General features: G+C 41.4%; 1 protein-coding gene across 1 annotated transcript; it reads right to left on the bottom strand.

The window, feature by feature from the left end:
• Window positions 1-1,620: 1,620 nt before the first annotated feature.
• Window positions 1,621-22,157, bottom strand: LOC141126699 (uncharacterized). Its single transcript, XM_073612668.1, has 2 exons — window positions 22,054-22,157; window positions 1,621-7,632 (listed from the first exon to the last, which is right to left on the bottom strand). Exon 2 carries the CDS (start codon window positions 7,310-7,312, stop codon window positions 5,744-5,746), a length of 1,569 nt encoding a protein of 522 aa, XP_073468769.1. The 5' UTR covers window positions 7,313-7,632; window positions 22,054-22,157; the 3' UTR covers window positions 1,621-5,743.
• Between the last annotated feature and the right edge of the window lie 932 nt (window positions 22,158-23,089).

Raw genomic sequence — 23,089 nt, forward strand, 5'->3', positions numbered from 1 at the left:
TATCGATCAGCCTGTGACCAACCAAATTGACCTGTCTATAGTATGCTTTAAAAACAAGGGTTTAGTCTGCAAAGGCCAGTGTGATATTATTTTAAATCAGCAGACCTTGTTGATTATATTTTCCTGTAAGAATATGGGGGTGAAAATGGGATTGCCCGAACAGGTTGCAAAAGATGTGGGGAGATTGGTTGGGTACTCCTAGTGTTGCCCCTGTGGATCTGATGAGACAGACTGTTATCTTAACAGGGCACTTTTGTTGCTTTGATACCTACCTATGTCCTCAGGTGGCATTGTCCATTTTCTTTGGTGCAGTGTAAGGTCCATCAGATGGTTTGAGGTTGCTTACATGGTTTTGTGCTTCCAGCGCCTACAACCAGTGATGTTTTACTAATTGTCCATTGGTTCTGAGAGGTTCTCCCTCTACTGCTATTTCTTTACCTATTACTTCTCCCCCTTTTATTTTCTCTCCCACTTTTTTTTTTCTCTTTTGCCTCTTGTTTTACCTGTACCTGAATATAAGTGGTAGAACGATTCATGTCCTATATGCTGGTGATTGAAAGCTCTACTATTGCAAATTGAGCGAAGATGATTTTTTTCCTGTGCTCTTTTATATCCATACGACCCCTGGAAGACATACGTCACCCCCCCCGCCCCTTCTTGACCAAAGTGTTTTTTGCGATACAGCATTGCGTTAAGTTTTAACTGACAATTGTGCGGTTGTGCGACGCTGTACCCAAATAACATTGATGTAATTTTTTTCCCCATAAATAGCGCTTTTTGGTGGTATTTGATCACCTCTGCCGTTTTTATTTTTTGCGCTATAGAAAAAAGGAACAACGTTGAAGGAAAAAAAAATTTTTTTTGACTTTCTGCTATAAAACATATCAAATAAAAAAAAAGTAAAAAAACTAATTTCTTCATCAATTTAGACCAATATGTGTTCTGCTACATATTTTTGTTAAAAAAAAAAATCCCAATAAGTGTATATTGATTGGTTTGTGCAAAAGTTATAGCGTCTGCAAACTATGAGATATATACTGGAATTTTTATTTACTTGTTTTTTATACCGGTAATAGCGTCCACTACGATATTATAGGGGGTCTGTGATATTGCGGGGGACATTCTGACACTTTGTGGGAACCAGTGACAATAATACAGTGATCTGTGCTAAAAATATGCATGGTCTCTGTACTAATGACACTGGGTGGGAAGAAGCTAATATCAGGGGCGAGCAAAGGGTTAAATATGTTCCTAACCAGTGTTTATGTGTACTGCTTTTACTAAGGGATGTGATGGATTTTATTCCCTGCTTTGCAGGAAAATAGAATCTATTACTTTCCCCCTGTCAGAATGGAACGCTGCCTTGTTTACACAGGCGGATCTCTATTCTGTGTGTTTTCCCAATGACTGACCGGTGTCGGTGGACATCCATTCACTGGCACCCAGTGATCGGCTGCTGCTGCGATATATAATGCCCCCTACTGGGAAGTGCAGGATCACACTATATATATATATATATATATATATATATATATATATATATATATATATATATATATATATATATATATATATATATATATATACACACACACACATACATACATACACACATACATACATACACACACACACACACACGTGATTCTGCACAGCGCAGCCACCCTGTAGCAGTAAATCTGCTAGAGGGCAGTCGGCAAGCGAATATTCTGTCTTACCGTGGTTGTACACTGCACAATTACTATGCAAAATTTCTTACTTTGTAAAGTTTAAAAACTTGTTTCAATGAAAATAATCTGATTAAAAAATATATAGGGTGCATAAATTATGTAAATGCTGCTTTGGAATAAATTATAGGAAGATATTTAAATGTTTCCAAGGTATGCCTAATAAAAACCCATTCAATTCAAAATACTAACAATAATGCCATGTACACATAACCGGACTTTTGACGGACTGAATCATGTAGGACTTTGATGGACTTTTATCGAATCGGACTTGTCTACACACAATCACACCAAAGTCCGAAGCATTCGACCGTGATGATGTACAACTGGATTAAAATAAGGAAGTTCATAGCCAGTAGCCAATAGCTGCCCTAGGGTCAGTTTTATCTGACGGACTAGCATACAGGAAAAACGGATTTTTCAACTGGATTCGAATCCGTCGGAAAGATTTGAAACAGGTTTTAAATCTAAAGTCCATCTGATTTTCAACCGAAAAGGTCCGTTACAGGTCCGATGAAGCCCACCCACAGTCAAATTGTGTGACGGATTTGTTCAGTCGGACCAGTTTGGTCAAAAAGTTACAAAGCCATTCACAACTCTGTCCCCAGCTACATCACTAGTCTAGTCTCAAAATACCAACCTAATCGCCCTCTTCGTTCCTCCCAGGACCTCCTGCTCTCTATCTCCCTCATCACCTCCTCCCATATCCGCCTCCAGGACTTCTCCTGAGCCTCGCCCATCCTCTGGAATTCCCTACCCCAATCTGCTAGACTGTCTCCAAATTTATCCACATTTAGGCGATCCCTGAAAACTTTCCTCTTCAGAGAAGCCTATCCTGCCTCCATCTAACAACTGCACTATTTTCTCCATTAGCTCATCCCCCACAGCTATTACCCTTTTGTATAACTTGACCCTCCCTCCTAGATTGTAAGCTCTAACGAGCAGGGCTCTGATTCCCCCTTGTATTGAATTGTATTGTATTTGTAATGTCTGCCCTAATGTTGTAAAGCGCTGCGTAAAAGGTCGGCGCTATATAAATCCTGTATTATAATAATAATAATAATAATAATAATAATAATAATAATAATAATAATAAAAACCCAGGAAATAAAAATATTTTTAAATTTTCTATAAAATTAACCAGTTGCCGACCACCTGAAGTACATATACTGCGGGCAGGCGACACCTACAGGCTAAGTATCGCCTGTATCTCTTAGCACATGCACACTGGCATGTCCCCTGGGATGTATAGCACACTGGATCGCTATGGGATCAATCGATCACAATGTCTACAAAGCTGTTATGAATGAATCCCATTCCTAACAGCTGTGATTCCTGTAGTGATGCTGTGATTGGCCCACAGCTATCACATGGCACCTGGGCCAATCACAGCACCTTGTACCATGTGATAGCCGTGGAACAATCACAGCACACAATAGTTATGAATGCAACCCATTCATGACAGTGCAAAACATTGCTGTTACAGTGATCATCATTGTAACAGCAAACCAAAGTGTCAAATAAGAAAATAAAATCTGATAAAAACCCCTCCCTCCTAAGATTAGTATAGTGTCACTGAACTACTCTGACACTCTACTCTTTCACAAAGAATGTGAAAAAAAAAAAAACTAAAAAATTGTTTAAAATGTAAAAAAAAAATAAATAAGGTTTACTTATTTTTCACATACTGTTACCAGTCAGTATCCCTAATCACTGCCACATCTGTAATATGTTGACACTGTACTGGTGACAGCATGTAAAAAAAATTGTGAAAAGAAAAACCTAATATCTGCATTTTTACAAAAAATTGTGATGAAAAATGACAACTTCCAAAAACTTGCCATGCCTCCTACTAAATACCTCAGACTGTCTACTTTCCTAAAAGGGGTCATTTGGAAATTTAGGGGTCCCAAGAAATTAGATGGGCTATCAGTACATCAGATGATCACATTTCAAATATATAACCAATAGTTTGTAAATACTATAACTTTCACATAAACCAATATACAGTTATTTTACCAAAGACGTGTAGCAGAATACACTTTGGCCTAAATTTATGAAGATTTTTTTTTATTAGATATATTTTATAACAGAAAGTATAGAATATTGTTTTGTTTTTTTTAGGCTTTTTTTGTTCTGTCTTTACATTTGTAGTGCAAAAAAAAAATAAAAAACCCAGTAGTGACCAAATATGACCAAAAGAAAACTCTGTGGAACAAATCATATAAACAAGGTACAGTGTTGCATGACCGAGCAATTACCAGTTAAATTAGTGCATTGCTGAATAGCAAAAAACGCCCTGGTCATGAAAGGCGTAAAACTTTCTGGAGCTTAGGTGGTTAAAGCCCTATCAGTCTCAAAAATATGTTGATCTATACATTTACATTTGGGTAGACTACAAATGTTAAAGATATGAGCATAACTGAGACATTGCCAAAAATTAAAAATAAACGCTCCGTGACTCAAGGCGTTTAGGGAGAGAAAGGCCGGGGAATAAAATGGTTAATGACAGATTGCACCATTTATGTCATTATTGATTTTGCCCATAGTTATTCTTATCATCACACAATGCTTCTAAGGTCAAAAAGTGTTTTTCACAAATAAAGTTTACCAAAAAAAAAAAAAAAAAAAAAGAAGATCTGTCCATTCGGTCAATAAAGAGAATTCCAATCAGAAAAATTCCAGTCCCCCAGTAGAAGTTGTAGGAATAATATGACCACATACTCAGCAGTTTGTAAGTTCAGATCTCTTGTAGTTGTGCTGTATGCTTAGTCAATGGAGATGACCAATAGATGGACAGAAAAACTAGATAAGGACATCCAATCTTCACCTGATGAAATCCCTTAGACTCTCAGCAGAACTGAATAAAACACAAGTAGCCAGCTGGGATAAGGTGGTAATGTTGAATGCCTCCCGTAAACCAGTAACTCAGTGTTTCAAGGCATGTGTTAGTTTAAGAAGTTAATTTCTCATGGAATGGAGACTTCTGCACGGTTGGTGTCCCTGTCTGCAAAGTTATCATCTACGAGAGGAGGTGGAACATGGAAAGAAGGCCTTGATCTTGGGAACTGGAGCCCTCGTGATTGACTGACATAGCAGATATATTGACTGATATATTGTCAGCAGAACCTGGAAAGGACTCTACCACTGAGGCTTCAGAGGTTTGGCAAAATGCTGCTTGACTGCTACCCGGTCTCTGGTACTGAGGCAGTGTAGGTCATGTATTAACTCAGGATCAGACACTGAAGAAAACACTTGGGAATATAGCTTAGATGGTGAATCATGGAAATGCATTGCATGTTCAGTCAAAGCTCCATAAAAAGGGTACAGATGAGAATTATGAGGAAACAAAGTTAAAAGATGCTTGCCCAAAAAAACTGTCAAAAAAAAGGTAGAATAGTCAAGGACTTTCTGGGTTGTGTCTGATGGACATAAATACTAAAGTGTCCATCCATTCCGTTCCTATTTGCTCACTCATTTAGTTTGTTTTTTGTCAAAGTAGCAATATACCTTTTCACTTTTTTACTATCTTATGAGATGACATGAGGTGTGAAACGAATGAGGCACCCTGAAGTCTTCCATTGCTGCTTAGCCCATTAATATCTCCCCTTCTTCTAAAGTTTCCTTACTGCAGCTGAAGCTTGCAAATCTTTTGATGTTTTATTAGCCCCACATTAAATGTAAAAGCTTTATCACATTCAGAGAATTAAAATAAATTATCTCCAGTGTGTGATAAGGTTTGAGTTCACTGTAAAAGCTTTATCACGTTTTGAACACTGATATGGCTTCTCGCCAGTGTAAATCCTCTGGTGTGTGATAAGGTTTGGCTTCTGTGTAAACTCTTTGCCACATTCATAACATTGATATGGCTTCTCTTAAATGTGAATCTTCTTTATGTCTAAGCTCTCTCATGTCTGTATAAGCTGTCACATTCACAACACTTATAAGGCTTCTGTCCAGTGTGAATCATCTGGTGTGTGATAAGCCCCCTCTTCTTGGTAAAAGCTTTATCACATTCAAAACAGCTTCTTTCCAGTGTGAATCATGTTGTGTCTGAAAAGGTTTGCTTTTTGTGTAAAAGCTTTGCCACATTCAGAACACTCATATGGCTTCTCTCCAGTGTGAGCCCTCTGGTGTATGATAAGCTCTCTCTTTGTTATAAAAGCTTTGTCACATTCAGAACACTCATATGGCTTCTCTCCAGAGTGAATCATCTGGTGTCTTTTAAGCCCTCCTATGTCTGTAAAAGCTTTGTCACATTCAGAACACTCATATGGCTTGTCTCCAGAGTGAATAATCTGGTGTCTTTTAAGCCCCCCTATGCCTGTAAAAGCTTTGTCACATCCAGAACACGCATATGGCTTCTGTACAATGTGAATCTTCTGGTGTCTTTTAAGCCCTCTTATCTCTGTAAAAGCTTTGTCACATTCAGAACACGTATATGGCTTCTCTCCAGTGTGAATCATCTGGTGTGTGATAAGCCCTCTCTTCTCTGTAAAAGTTTTATCACATTCAGAACATCGATATAGCGCCTCTCCAGTGTGAATCATCTGGTGTGCAATAAGATATGCCTTTTGTGTATAAGATTTTTCACATTCGGAACATTGAAATGGCTTCACCCCAGTGTGAACCCTCTGGTGTGTGATAAGCAATGTCTTTGTTATAAAAGCTTTGTCACATTCAGAACACTCATATGGCTTCTGTTCAATGTGAATCTTCTGGTGACTTTTAAGCCCTTTTATGTCTGTGAAAGCTTTGTCACATTCAGAACACTTATAAGGCTTCTCTCCAGTGTGAATCATCTGGTGTGCGATAAGCCCTCTCTTATTTGTAAAAGTTTTATCACATTCAGAACATCGATGCAGCTTATTTCCAGTGTGAATCATTTTGTGTGTGAAAAGGTTTGCTTTTTGTGAAAAAGCTTTGCCACATTCAGAACACTCATATGGCTTCTCTCCAGTGTGTACCCTCTGGTGTGTGAGAAGCTCTCGCTTTGTTGTAAAAGCTTTGCCACATTCAGTACACTCATATGGTCTCTCCCCAGTGTGACTCTTCTGGTGTATTATAAGAATTGACTTCACTCTAAAAGCTTTGTTACATTCTGAACATTGATATGGCTTCTTTCCAGTGTGAATCCCCTGGTGTTTGATGAGATTACTTTGGTATGTAAAAGCTTTGTCACATTCAGAACATGCATATAGCTTTTTCCCAGTGTGAATCATCTTGTGTTTGACAAGATTATTTTTGAGTGCAAAAGTTTTGTCACATTCAGAACAGCGAAAAGGTCTCTCTCCAGTGTGAACTCTCTGGTGTCTCATAAGATCTCCCTTGGATGAAAAAGCTTTATCACATTCAGAACATGGATATGGCTTCTCTCCTGTATGAATGAACATGTGTACGTTAAGACAACTTTTCTGAGTAAAAGCTTTGCCACATTTGGGACACTCAAACGGCTTCTCTCCAGTATGAATCCTCTGGTGTGTGATAAGCTTGCTCTTGGCTGCAAAAGCTTTGTCACATTCAGAGCACTGATATGGCTTCTCTCCAGTGTGAACCTTCTGGTGTGTGATACGTTTTGTCTTCATTATAAATCTTTTGTCACATTCCAAACAAGAAATAATTTCTGAAATGCCTTCTCTTATGTATAAATGGGTTGGACTTTACTATAAAGCCATTGTTACTTCCAGAACACTGAAATGACTTATCTTCTGTAATCCTCTGAGGCTGGATCAATGTTAAAGAGAATCCAAAACATTTACAACTTTTAGAACAACCATATGGCTTGAATCCTGTGTGAATCCTCCAGAAAAATGCTGTCACTTAAGACCCATATGGCTCATTTCTGATCTGACTTAGTCATACTTTTTAAGACAAGCGTGACCAAAAACCTCGTTCATCAATCCACCTATACAGAAAAAAAAAAAAAAAAGTCAGAATTCTATATAAAAGGGTTAAATAAAGTTACTTTCTATTTTTTACATTCATTATTAAATATATCTTGTATAATAATGTACATATTCCATATATATATATTTATATTATACACACAGTTGTGCTCATTATTTTACATACCCTGGCAGAATTTGTGATTTCTTGGCCATTTTTCAGAGTATTATATGAATGATAACAGAAAAAAACTTTTCACTGAAGCAATTTATTAACAAAAATCTGTGTTTACTCTTTTAAAATCATAATCACAACAGAAACTACCCAAATGACCCTGATTAAAAGTTTACATGCCCTGGTGATTTTGGCCTAATGACATGCACACAAGTTGACACAAAGGGGTTTGAATGGCTATTAAAGTTAACCATCCTCACCTGTGATCTGTTTGCTTGTAATTAGTGTGTGTGTATAAAAGATCAATAAGTTTCTGGACTCCTGACAGACCCTTGCATCTTTCATCCAGTGCTGCACTGACGTTTCTGGATTTTGAGTCATGGGGAAAGCAAAAGAAATGTCAAAGAATCTGTGGGAAAAGGTAGCTGAACTGTAAAAAAACAGGAAAGGGATATAAAAAGATATCCAAGGGATTGAGAACGTCAATCAGCAGTGTTTGCAAAGAAAAACCCACCAATAACTTCAGGTGAAATACAGGACTCTCTTAAAACATGTGGTGTGGCTGTTTTAAGATGCACAATAAGGAAGCACTTGAAGAAAAATGGGCTGCATGGCCGAGTCGCCAAAAGAAAGCCATTACTACGCAAATGCCACAAAGTATCCCGCTTACAATACACCAAACAGCACAGAGACAAGCCTCAAACCTTCTGGCACAAAGTCATTTGGAGTGCTGAGACCAAAATTAAGCTTTTTGGCCACAACCATAAACGCTTCATTTGGAGAGGAGTCAACAAGGCCTATGATGAAAGGTACACCATTGCTACTGTGAAACATGGAGGTGGATCGCTGATGTTTTGGGGATGTGTGAGCTACAAAGGCACAGGAAATTTGATCAAAATTGATGGCAAGATGAATGCAGTATGTTATAAAAAAATACTGGAGGAACATTTGCATTCATCAGCAAGGAAGCTGCACATGGGACATACTTGGACATTCCAACATGACAATGATCCAAAACACAAGGCCAAGTTGACCTGTCATTGGCTACAGCAGAATAAAGTGAAGGTTCTGGAGCGGCCATTTCAGTCTTATGACCTCAATATCATTGAGCCACTCTGGGGAGATCTCAAACGTGCCGTTCATGCAAAATAGCCCAAGAATTTACAGGAACTGGAAGCTTTTTGCCCAGAGGAATGGGCAGCTTTACCACCTGAAAAGATAAAGATCCTCATCCACAAATACCACAAAAGACTTCAAGCCGTCATTGATGTTAAAGGGGGCAATACACGGTATTAAGAACTGGGGTGTGTAAACTTTTAATCAGGATCATTTGGGTAGTTTCTGTTGTGATTATGATTTAAAAAGAGTAAACACAGTTGATTGATAATAAATGGCTTCAGCCAAACACTAACCATGAGTAAAAGAAAAGTTTTTGTGTTATCATTCATATTCTCTGAAAAACAGCCAAGAAATCATAAATTCTGCCAGGGTATGTAAACCTATGAGCACAACTGTAATATATATATATATATATATATATATATATATATATATATATATATATATATATATATATATATATATTTTTTTTTTTTATGCTATATCTATCTCTGTCTCTATCCGGTTCCCAGCCGGCCTATGGCAAGATGACGCCGCTGGAAACCTCTCATCCTTCTGGGTGGATGTCATATGACGTCCTCCCAGTTACACAGCTCGTGCATGCCCTCGGGACCATGCTGCGGCACGATCTGTCACCCAGACACAGCCGATGGCTGATCACTGTACCTGCCTATTGCAAGTACCATGTGACTACTGCAACCAATCACAGCAAGTCACGGGACAGTTGTAAACAATGGATAGCTTCCTTTCAAGCCATCTATTATACAATTGTTTTGCTAGCTGTGATTGGCCACAGTGATCACATGGTACAGACTGGGCCAATCACATCCCATCTGTGCCATGTGATCAGCTGTGGCTAATCACTACACAAACTGAATGAATCAATTTCATTCAATAAAATGCTTGCTTATAGCAATGAAATTCATTGTTAAATGCAAACGCAATGTGTAAATACTGATCACTTCCCCAGAGTAGTACAATGTTACAACGGTAACATTATATTGCTCTGGTCAGTGTGTTAAAAAAAAAAATCATAAAAAATAAATAAAGTTTAAAATATCTTTTTTGTACTGTCACCAGTCAGTGTTCCTGATCACTGCCACGCCAGTTATATGATGCTGCTGTACTGCACTGGTGACAGTATGAAAAAAGATGTTTGTTCATTTCTTCATTTTCCAAAAAAATTATGACAAAAAAAAATTACAAACTTCAAAAAACTTGCCATGCCTCTTAATAAATACCTTGGACTGTACTTCCCACCAAGGCATCATTGGGGGTATTTGTACTGTCCTGGCATTTTTGGGCCTCATGAAATGATATTGGCCATCAGTACATCAGGATTGATTGATTATTAGATATACTTTATATCCCATAGTTTGTGTACTCTCTTACCTTCCTACAGACTAAACACTATTAACTGATTTGGGTTATTTTCACAAAAGAAATGTAGCAGAATACATTTTGGTCTAAATTTATGAAGATAGATTATTTGCAAACCTTCAACTGAAACAAGGAAAAACTATATTTTTTGTTACCAGTGAGTGTAACTTGGGTTTTCCCTAAGACGTCTTTTAGGACAGCACCTCTGAAAGGATAACTGAGCATTTACCAGCTAGGGTAGGAACACAGCCCATATTGAGCGGTATTGATTTGTTATTTTTTAGATTTGGAGCGTATACTGATTGCTATCTGTAACCTCTGGAACAGGATTATCTCTCATATTTAAAAGGGACTGTAAACTAGACATGTACGATTCGGTTCATAACAAATAGATTTTCATACAAATTTGTTAGCATTCATACATTCGGATCAATTTGAACATCCGAATAGCTGAAAGAACCAAAATACGAGAATTACAAAACTACGAATAAGCAAAATAACGAACACGCGAAAATACAAACGACAAACTTACGAAAATATGAAACTCCAAAACAGTAAAAGAAAGAAAATTACATCTATAACGAATGATTTACATTTCGTATTTTCAATCCTTTGTCTGTTCATAATCTCGTATGTTCATATTGTCATTCGTGTGTTCCTAATTTCATTTGTTCGTGTTCTCGTATCGTTCTTTTGAATGGACAGTGTAAGTGTATCTTAATATGCATGTTCGTAATTTCATATGTTCGTAATTGCGTGTTCTCGAATCGTTCTTTCGAATGGGCAGTGTATTAGTGAGTGATATACCTTATTTAATATCTTTAGCCAATCAGCTTATCCCTTTTGTGTCGGAGTCACACGGCATTCCTGAATCTTTTTAGATTCAGTTGAGGAGACGGAGTCCGGTCTGGTGACTGAGGGAGTGGACTGGAGGAAGTACAGGACTTATTAGAAAAGCAAGCCTAGGATTATTACTCTTTATTTCCTATGAAAGTAACGAAAAAGGCAATGTCACAAAAGTAACAATTACAACATTACGAGTAGTGTACCGAATAAACGATAATTATTATCTAACAAAATTATGAATTTCGAATCAAAGAAAAATTAGACTAGCGGAATTACGAATCAAAGAAAATATAACTGCTATGAAAATACGAACAAGTCCGAATATGAAACCTCTCGTCTTACGAAATTACAAGTCATTAGACTAACGGAATTACGAATCATTTTGTATCAACGAAAATATATCTGTTACGAAAATACGAACGAGTCCGAATATGAAAACTTGCGTCTTCCGAAATTACGAATCGTTACGAATCAACGGAAATGTAAAGAAACTAAACCCTTTTTTTGTTGTGCACATGTCTACTGTAAACAGCTTATAAATATTCTGGAGGAATACCTGGAGGGGGATTAATTTTAGCCACTATTGACGTGGACTCCTTATACAAAAACATACACCAACAGGATGCTCTAACATCTGTAAAATGGACATTGGGCACCAAATCTGATTATTGTCAGAACAGAAACAATTTATCATACCAGCTCTAGAAATGGCCATGGGCAGTAATTATTTTGGCACACTAAAACCCATTACAGACAACATAAAGGAGTTGCCATGGGAGCCAAGTACGCTCTTAGTGTGTCCAATATCTTAAGTAAATTGGACCAAGAGGTGATATATGGCAAGCCGCAACAGGACTATACAAAATTTATATTGATGACATCATTGTCTTTTGGAGGGAGAAAGTGGGATCCTTGGAGGATTTCTTTAAGGCCCCTTTCACACTGGGGAGGTAGGGGGCGTGGGCGGTAAAACAGCGCTATTTTACCGGGGTATTCGGCCGCTAGCGGTGCGGTTTTAACCCCCCGCTGGCGGCCAAAAAAGGGTTAAAACCACTCCTACAGCGCGGCTATAGCCGCGGTATAGCCACGCTGTCCCATTGATTTCAATGGGCAGGATCGGTTTAGGAGCGGTGAATATTCACCGCTCCTTCCCCGCTCCAAAGATGTAGCTTGCAGGAGATTTTTTCTTCTCCTGCCAGCGCACCGCTTCAGAGTGAAAGCCCTCGGGCTTTCACACTGAACAAACAGTGGAGGCTGTTTAGGGGCGGTTTGCAGGCGGTATTTTAGCGCAATAACGCCTGCAAACCACCCCAGTGTGAAAGGGGCCTAAAGAGAGTAATGCCAATGGGTACAGAAGGCTGGAAACATACACCGGGTAATTTTTTTGGACTTAGTGGTATGTAAAAAAAAAAAAAAAAAAAAAAAAAAAAAAAAAAAAAGCAAGAAGTTTAGTACCCTTATATTTATCAAGGAAACAGACCGCAATAGCTACATCCCCATGCATCACTGCCACCATCCTAAGTGGCGTCTCTAATGCCACGTACACACGAGCGGACTTTACAGCAGACCGGATTTCGTCGGACAATTCGATCGTGTGTGTGCTCCAGCGGACTTTGTTTTCTCAAAAGTTGGACGGACTTAGATTTGAAACATGTTTCAAATCTATCCGATGGACTCGAGTCCGGTCAAAAAGTCCGCTTGTCTGTATGCTAGTTCGACGGACAAAAGCCACGCTAGGGCAGCTATTGGCTACTGGCTATGAACTTCCTTGTTTTAGTCCGGTCATACGTCATCACGTACGAATTCGTCGGACTTTGGTTGATTGTATGTAGGCAAGTCCGTTCATTCAGAAAGTCCGTCGAAAAGTCCGCCGGGCAAAGTCTGCCGTAAAGTCCGCTCGTGTGTACGCGGCATTAGGCAGTGGTCATCAATCCTGTCCTCAGGGCCCACTAACAGGGCAGGTTTTATGTATTACCTTGGGGAGATGCAGACTAGAATACTGCAAATCACTGAGCAGCAAATTATATCACCTGTGATGTATTTCAGCTATCTTGCAAACCTGGCCTGTTAGTGGGCCCTGAGGACAGGGTTGATGACCACTGATCTAAGGGACAACAAATGTGCATAAGAAGAAATTGTGGGGATGATGAGGATTTTAATAGCCAGGCAGATGATCCAAAGATTTAAAGATAAGGGGTACAAACATTCACACCTAAATAATATAAAGCAATTCTTCTTAGAGACAATGTACTAGAAGGTATTCTCCCAAAAAAAAGCCAAGATTTACAGTATATATCACAGACCTCACAACCTTAGAGATAAGTTGGTCATGAATATACTAGAACCGCCCAAGAAGGGTGTTACATACTTGGACCAAATAGTTTTTTATGCATGTAGTAGGTGTGTTCTCTAAGAACTACCAGAACAGGAAAAAAAAAAAAAAAAAAAAAAACACAAAATGAATTTACATTGAATGTTACCAAAAACAGTATAAGATTGAGAAATTGATTACGTGTCAGAGTACTTACCTTTTACAGTGCCCTTGCGGGTTACGATTTGTGGGCTGAACTACCCGCAAACTGCACCAGGGTAGGTGAACATGTGAGTGATATTAGTAAGTAGGGATCAGCCCGATGTTCGAGTCGAACGTAAGATCGACTCAAACATCGGGCGTTCGCTGATCAGCGAATAATATGCGGCGTTTGCGGAACGCCGTTAAAGTCCTTGGGACACTATCATGAAAAAACAAAAAAGTGTTAATTTTAAAGGCTTATATGCAAGTTATTGCCATAAAAAGTGTTTGGGGACCTGGGTCCTGCCCCAGGGGACATGTATCAATGCAAAAAAAGGTTTAAAAATGTCTTTTTTTCAGGAGCAGTGATTTTAATAATGCTTAAAGTGAAACAATAAAAAGGAAATATTCCTTAAATTATCGTACCTGGGGGGGTGTCTATTTTATGCCTGGAAAGTAGCACATTTTTCCCGTGTTTAGAACACTACCACAGCAAAATTAAATTTCTAAAAAGAAAAAATTTAAAACTGCTCGAGGCTGTAATGAATTGTCGGGTCCCGGCAATATAGATAAAAATTAGAGGTCGACCGATATGGGTTTTTCTCTGGCCGATGCCGATATTTAGAAATCGTGGTGGCCGATGGCCAATATATAATGCTGATTTTTTTGGGCCCATATATTTGCCCGATTTTTTTTTCCCTTCATCTCATAAAAGCTAACAGTTAGACCCCTTTCACAATGGGTCGTTTTTCAGGCGCTTTTGGGCTAAAAATAGCACCTGTAAAGTGCCTGCAAAACGGCTCCCCTGCAGTCACTCGGGCTTTCACACTGAGGCGATGCAGTGGCAGGATGTTAAAAAAAAAGTCCTGCAAGCGGCATCTTTGGAGCGGTGTATACCGCTGCTCCACCACTCCTGCCCATTGAAATGAATGCGCACCGCTGTCGAAGTGCCTGCAAAGTGTTTCGGCAGCGGCGCATTTAACCCGTTCCTTGGCCGCTAGCTGGGTTATAAGCGCCCCGCTAGCAGCCGAAAAGCGTCGCTAAAATGACGGTAAAGCGCCGCTAAAACTAGCAGCGTTTTACCATCAACGCATGCCCGCTCCAGTGTGGCAGCAACCTTAAGGGCCCTTTCACACTGGGGCGGGGGCGGCATCAGCGGTAATGCGCCGCTATTGTAAGCGGCGCTTTACTGTCGGTATTCGGCGGTTTTACCCCCGCTAGTAGCCGAGAAAGGGTTAAAAACCACCGCAAAGTACAGCTGCAGAGGTGCTTTGCCGGCGGTATAGCTGCGCTGTCCCATTGATTTCAATGGGCAGGAGTTGTGAAGGAGCTGTGTATACACTCCGCGCCTTCACCGCTCCGAAGATACTGCTAGTAGGACTTTTCCCGTCCTGCGAGTGCACCGCTCCAGTGTGAAAGCCCTCGGGGATTTCACACTGGAGACAAAGCAGTGGCACTTTCGGGTCGGTTTGCAGGCGCTATTATTAGCGCAATAGCGCCTGCAAACCGCCACAGCATGAAAGGCCTAAGTAATAAGTGATACAGAAAATTTCTTACATTAAACAAAACAAACCTCCAGTCAGTTCACTTGTATGTATAATTTAGATAACAAAAAAAAATATATCTTTAATATTAAATACACAAAAACAGGTAATCAAAACTTTTGGACGAAAAAAATGGGCTAACTTTACTGCTTAGTTTTTTTTTTAATTCATTCGTGTATTTTTAAAAAAAAATTTGCGTTTGAAAGACGGCTGTGCAAATACCATGTGACATAAAATATTGCAACAACCGTTATTTTATTCCCTAGGGTCTATGCTAAAAAAAAATATATAATATTTGGGGGTTCTAAGTGATTTTCTATCATAAAATACAGGATTTTTACCTGTAAGCAACAAGTGTCAGAAAAGATTTAGTCTTTAAATGGTTAAACTGAGAACTCCTCCACAGAGTTCAGTTCATTGATAAAAGAACCTGAAGAGATGCAATGTATCTTCTTATCAGATTTGGCAGGCTGCCCAGAGGAGGAGAGAAGAAAACTTCAGGCAACTTGCATTGACTTCTATTACAGAAGTAATTTGCAAGACACGCACAATCGGCCGATGCCGATTAAGTAAAAAACGCCAAATATCGGCCGATATATCGGTCGACCTATAATAAAAATCATTGAAAAAAACTGCATGGGTCGTCCCCCCCCCAGTCCATTACCATACCTCTTGGGTCTGCAATGGATATTAAGGGGAATCTTGCACCCAAATTAAAAAAAACAAAATTGCGTGGGGGACACCCCAAAATCCAGACCAGGCCCTTCAGGTCGGGTATGGATATCAAGGGGAACCCTGCACCAAAATGTAAAATAAATAAATAAATAAATGGCATAGGGGTCCCCCCATAATCCATACCAGGCCCTTCAGATCCGCCCCCCCCCCCATGTGAATGGGTATCGGGTACATTGTACCCCTACAAATTCACCAAAAAGTTTCACTTTAAGCGGAAGTTACCATTTGCATTTTTGAGCACCACAGGTTTGGCAGCCCCAAGCCCCCTGAAAGCAGGGCTGGACTGGGACAAAAATGTGGCCCTGGACTTCATCCAGACTTGCCCAGGGCACAACACATCAGGGTACAGTGCACATCAGGGCACAGGGCACAGCACATCAGGGCACATCAGGGTACATCACACCAGGCCACATCAGGGTACAGGGCACAGCACATCAGGGTACAGAGCCCAGCACATCAGTGTACAGCGCACATCAAGGCACAACACATCAGGGTACAGTGCACAGCACATCAGGGCACAGCACATCAGGGCACATCGGGGCACAGGACATCATGGCACAGCACATCGGGGCACATCAGGCCACATCAGATCGGCCCACCGGGAAACTCCCGGTAGTCCTAATGGCCAGTACATCCCTGGCTGAGGGCGGGCCACCCGGTGACTTAAACGGGTGACCGTGCCCCCCTGTGACGTTACGTGAAGTCACTTTTAACAGTATGACACATTTTTTGGTGAATGAGTAGAGGTACAATGTACCCGATACCCATTCACAGGGGGGTGGGATCTGGGGGTCCCTTTGTTAAAGGGGGCTTCAATTCCAATAAGCCCCCTACCCACAGACCCCCACAACCACCAGGCAAGGGTTGTGGGGGTGAGGCCCTTGTCCCCATCAACATGGGGATAAGGTGTTTTGGGGGTACCCCAAAGCACCCTCCTCATGTTGAGGGCATATGGCCTGGTACGGTTCAGGAGGGGGGGCACTCTCTCGTTCCCCCCCTTTTCCTGTGGCCTACCAGGTTGCATGCTCGGATAAGGGTCTGGTATGGATTTTGGGGGCACCCCAACGCCATTTTTTTTACATTTTGGTGCAGGGTTCCCCTTATCATCCATACCAGACCTGAAGGGCCTGGCATAGATTTTGGGGGAAACCCTATGCGATTTTTTTAATTTGGATGCGGGGTTCCCCTTAATACCCATAACAGACCCAAAGGGCCTGGTAATGGACTGGGGGGGAACCCATGACGTTTTTTTCAATGATTTTTATCTATATTGCCGAGACCCGACAATTCATTCAAGCCACAATCAGTTTTAAACTTACATTTTTTTCTTTAGAAATGTCATTTTGCTGTGGTATTGTTCTAAACAAAAAATAAAAAATGCGAGACTTTACAGGCATACTATAGACACCCCCCAGGTACAATATTTAAAGGAATATTTAATTTTTATCGTTTCACTTTAAGCATACTTAAAAATCACTGCTCCCGAAAAAACGTCAGTTATTTGCATTGATCCATGTCCCCTGGGGCAGGACCCGGGTCCCCGAATACTTTTTATGGCAATAAATTGCATATAAGCCTTTAAAAAGGATGCACTTTTGATTTTTCATGTTCGTGTCCCATAGACTAAGGTGTTCGCCTGTTCGTGCAAATGTTTTGCCTGTTCGCAAGTTCTGGTGCAAACCGAATCGGGTGGGGGGGGGTGTTCGGCTCATCCCTATTAGTAAGGGGGAACCCGGAGCATATTGATCCGAGGCAGTGATGTGAAGAAAACTGTATCCCAAAATGAAACAAAATAGATAGACATAGTGCACTTCATATCCAGGTGGTTTGAATGTAGATATCAGTCTTAAAAAGGAGAAGTCCAGCCTGAGCTCGTTTGGCTCGGCTTCTCCAATGGATCACAGGAGTGCAATTCGTCTTGCACTTCTGTGATCCGTTTTTAGCAGAGAGCGGACTGAAGTCTGCTCTCTGCTGTCGTCACAGGAATCAGTCCAGGCACCACGTCATCCCGACAATGAAGTCTGGATCCGCCAGGTGCCTGGACTGACATCCGTCTCAGCCTCTAGGCGAGCCACTGAGAGCCTGAGACAGTCGCTCCCCACCCCTCCAGTGAGCGTGGAGAGTAGAGAGGAGAGATGCTGATTGACAGGATCAGCGGCTCTCTGCTCGGGGAAAGAACCCAACCATTGGCGGTGTTCGATCGCTCGGTTCTCAGTGTAGAGGCGCCGAGGGACAGATGCAGCATCCACCTAGGCAAGTATGATGGGGGAAAAACCCCCAAACCCATACTTCTCTTTTAACCGTTTTATTTATTTATTTTCCTGTTCTTCATCCTGTTTTATGAAATTTTATGAAAAAAGTATTTATGTTTGTATATTATATCTAATGCCCCGTACACACGGTCCGACGGAAAATGTGCGATCGGAGCTTGTTGTCAGAAATTCCGACCGTGTGTGGGCTCCATTGGACATTTTCCATCGTATTTTCCGACACACAAAAAGTTTGAGAGCAGGCAATAAAATTTTCCGACAACAAAATACGATCGGTTAAATTCCGATCGTGTGTACACAAATCCGATGCACAAAGTGCTACGCATGCTCAGAATAAATTAGGAGACGAAAACTATTGGCTACTGCCCTGTTTATAGTCCCGACGTACGTGTTTTACGTCACCGCGTTCAGAACGATCGGATTTTCCGACAACTTTGTGCGACCGTGTGTATGCAAGACAAATTTGAGCCAACATTCGTCGGAAAAAAATCCTAGGATTTTGTTGTCGGAATGTCCGACTGTGTGTACAGGGCATAACAGTGGTGCACCTAGACTTTTTTTTATCAATTTTGAAGATTCTAACATAGGTTGCGCCTTTATATTGGCCATTTTATAGATCAATATAATTTTTGCCCCACTAGATGGTGCTAGACTATCCTGCTGCTTGCACAGCGATGCACCAAACATTATATAATGTCATATGTAGTATTCTTGCAATTTATGATTTTTGTGCGTTTCCTTTTATCTGGCCTATATGTGTAAAAGATTTATATACGGTAAGTTAATTTATTCATGTCCCACTGCTTGTATGTGTGTAGTGGGCAGTCCCATTTTCCATCTATCTATCACTATATAACATGGAGGTAGTGGCTGTGACTTCCTGCCCCTGAGGACGGCACATCTGAATGACGAAGCGCTTTGGGCGGGACTTCCATGTACGTCACTACTGTCTGGTGGAACGCACGCTGGAAAGCCAGCAGTGCTTCCCAGTTTATTTCTGTGAATGCCAGACTAATTTTAAACATATTGTAAGTGCAATTTTATCTTGTTTTATGGTTAAAATAAATAATGTTAATTATATTACTCCCCGGGTGGTTCCGGGAGGACTCTGGAGGCAAACAGTGCTGGCAGCCAGCGGCAAACTTATCTACTTCTCTGACTGACCATACGTGGTTCCTGCACCATAGTGCCTATGGTTTCCAGTCTCCAGTCCAGCTTTTTCTAAATGTACAAACAAGCAGTCAGCTCACACATTGTTACAATCTTGTCACTCATGTTGGAGATATGGAACACTGAACATAAGTTTGTGATAAGGGACTTTTTTGGACACTTTATTAATATTTGCATATTTTAAAGTGAAACTAAAGTCTTGTGTTTTTATTCTTTTAAATAACAAACATGTTATACTTCTCTCCTCTGTGTAGTTGGTTTTGCACAGAGCGGCCCCGATCCTCTTCTGGGGTCCCTCTTAGCTGCTCCTGGCCCCTCCCTCCTGTCGAGTGTCCCTACACCAAGCAGCTTGCCATGGGGGCACCGGGACTAGCTGCAGCTCTGTGTCTCCATTCAAACATGGAGCCGCAGCTAGGCCCTGCCCCCTCTCTCTCACGATTGGCTAAATGACTTTAATTGACAGCCGCAGGAGCCAATGGCACTGCTGCTGTATCTCAGCCAATCAGAAGCGAGCATCGGACAGCCGAGGGACTCGTGGACATCGCTGGATAGAGATGGGGCTAAGGTAAGTATTAGGGGAGCTGAGGGGGGGTGGCTACACACAGAAGGCTTTTCATCTTAATGATTAGAATGCACCTTCTGCCTTTACAACTACTTTAACCGTTTGCTGACCAGCCGCCGCAGTTGTTTTGCGGCAACATGGCTCGGCTACGTGAATCACCGTTATGTTACGTCGCTCCCTCTGGTGGCCACTAGGGGCGTGCGTTCACCGCAGCTCTCCCTCGGAGCCAATGCAAGTGCCCGGCGGTCTCGATGACCGCCAGGCTCCCGCGATCGCTCATAACACGGCGAGAACCGGGATCTCTGTGTGTAAACAAAGAGATCCCAGTTCTCTGAGGGGAGAGGAGACAGATCGTCTGTTCATACAAAGTATGAACAGCGATCTGTCATCTCCCCTAGTCAGTCCCCTCCCCCCTTCAGTTAGAACACACACTAGGGAACACAATTAACCCCTTGATCGACCCCTAGTGTTAACCCCTTATTTCTCACACACAGCATATGCATACCACAAATTACACCCCAAAATAGATTCTCCTACCCCTGAGTATGGTGAGTACGGCAATACCACATGTGTATAACTTTTACAGCCTGGCCACATAGAGGCTCAACATGCAGGAAGCACCATCAGGCATTCTAGGAGCATACATTTCAAATCTAATTTGACTACCTATTATACTTTGAGGCACTGTAGTGACATGGAAACGAACTGATGTGGCATGGATAGGCCGTGGATAGGTATGGCTGAGCATGGTTGAGGCATGAATGTGGATGGCTGGATATGCCTGAGTATTGCTGGGTATGGATGTGATGGCTGGGTGGGTATGGCTGGGTATGGAGGGGATGGCTGAGTATGGCTGAGTGTGCATGGGTATGGCTGAGTGTGGATGGATGAATGGATCAGTATTGCTGAGCATGGATGAGTATGGATGGACAGATGGATGGATTAGTGCTGGAATGGGCACAGATCAGTGCTGCGGGCACGACACATTCAGCCCACAGCGCTGCTGCACCCAATCTCTCCCCTCATTGTACCAATCAGTACAGGGAGGGGAGAGATGAACCGAACATGGTGCCGGTTTGTTTACAAGTGATCGCTCTGTCATTTGATGGAGCGATCACGTGGCAAACAGCCGCTGTCAGCAGCCATTTACCGTGATCCGCCGAGTCCTCCGAACCCGGTGGTCATGGATGTTCCTGGGTGTGCGATCCAGGGGGAGCAAGCTGACCACGCTGCAGCCGTCTTTCGGCTATGGCCCAGTCGGCAAGTGGTTAAAAATAACACTATTATTATGTGTGAATGACCCAAACAAATCATCGTGTCGGATTCTTTTAACTCACACTAGGAAGTATTGAGACATGAGGACACATGAGACATGGAAGACTATGGAGACATGAGGACACATGAGACATGGAAGACTATGGAGACATGAGGACACATGAGACATGGAAGACTATGGAGACATGAGGACACATGAGACATGGAAGACTATGGAGACATGAGGACACATGAGACATGGAAGACTATGGAGACATGAGGACACATGAGACATGGAAGACTATGGAGACATGAGGACACATGAGACATGGAAGACTATGGAGACATGAGGACACATGAGACATGGAAGACTATGGAGACATGAGGACACATGGGATATGGAAGTCTATGGTGATATGAGGACACATGAGACATGGAAGACTATGAAGATATGAGGACACATGAGACATGGAAGTCTATGGAGATATGAGGACACATGAGACATGGAAGACTATGGAGATATGAGGACACATGAGACATGGAAGACTATGGAGATATGAGGACACATGAGACATGGAAGACTATGGAGATATGAGGACACATGGGATATGGAAGTCTATGGAGATATGAGGACACACGCTTCCATCAGCTTGTCACATCTTTATAATGACTTACCGGTATTTTATTTCTTATATTTGTGTTTCCCTCCACTGAACTGTTATACTTTTTACATTGTTTCTATGATGACAATTGTGTGACAATAAAATCACACTTTGGTGTAGGTCAGCCTGACTATTGAACTATCAAACGAATCCACCAGAAACACCTAAAGATACTGAAATATTAATTGTATCTTTCAATATTTTACACTTACCTGGCGCAGTTTTATTGGGTGTTTCTGGAAAGTGACATCTTTGTGTTCAGAGGGGAAATCTTCCCTCCACTGCTGGCTGCACATCACCAAGAGACCCCCCCTCCCCCGTCCTCCCAGAGATATTTCCCACCACTGGACACACCCCCAACCAACACACCAATCAGAGTCCTCCACCTTCTTCTACATTTCACAGGGAAGTCTGACTCCCCGAGATAACGAAAAGCTTCTCCTAGGACAGATAACACCCTCCATGGGGGGAGGGGCACCTTCATACACACCGGGGGGATACAGACAAGACTCACCTCCACTCTATAATATACAATGTATACAGGACATGCTGGGACTTGTAGTCTTCTGGTGTAAAATATACAATGTATACAGGACATGCTGGGACTTGTAGTCTTCTCGTGTAAAATATACAATGTATACAAGGCATGCTGGGACTTGTAGTCTTCTCGTGTAAAATATACAATGTATACAGGACATGCTGGGACTTGAAGTCCTCCAGTGTATAATATACAATGTATACAGGACATGCTGGGACTTGTAGACCTCCTGTGCATAATATACAATGTATACAGGACATTGTCTATTATACACTGGAGGGCTTGCAAGTCTCAATGTCCTGTATACATTGTATATTATACACTGGAAGACTACAAGTCCCAGCATGTCCTGTATACATTGTATATTATACACCGGAGGACTACAAGTCCCATCATGTCCTGTATACATTGTCTATTATACACTGGAGGACTATAAGTTCCAGCATGTCCTGTATACATTGTCTATTATACAGTGGAGGAATAAAAGTCCCAGCATGTCCTGTATACATTGTATATTTTACACCAGAAGACTGCAAGTCCCAGCATCTCCTGTATACATTGTATATTATACACTGGAGGACTAAAAGTCCCAGCATGTCCTGTATACATTGTCTATTATACACTGGAGGACTTGCAAGTCTCAATGTATACAGGACATGCTGGGACTTGCAGTCCTCCAGTATATAATATACATTGTATACAGGACATGC

The sequence above is a fragment of the Aquarana catesbeiana genome, linkage group LG02, assembly GCF_042186555.1.
Source record: "Aquarana catesbeiana isolate 2022-GZ linkage group LG02, ASM4218655v1, whole genome shotgun sequence".
NCBI lineage: Eukaryota > Metazoa > Chordata > Amphibia > Anura > Ranidae > Aquarana > Aquarana catesbeiana.

Coding starts and splice junctions, on each gene's coding strand:
- LOC141126699 (XM_073612668.1), bottom strand. CDS start 7,312: ATGAAGACAAAACGTATCACACACCAGAAGGTTCACACTGGAGAGAAG.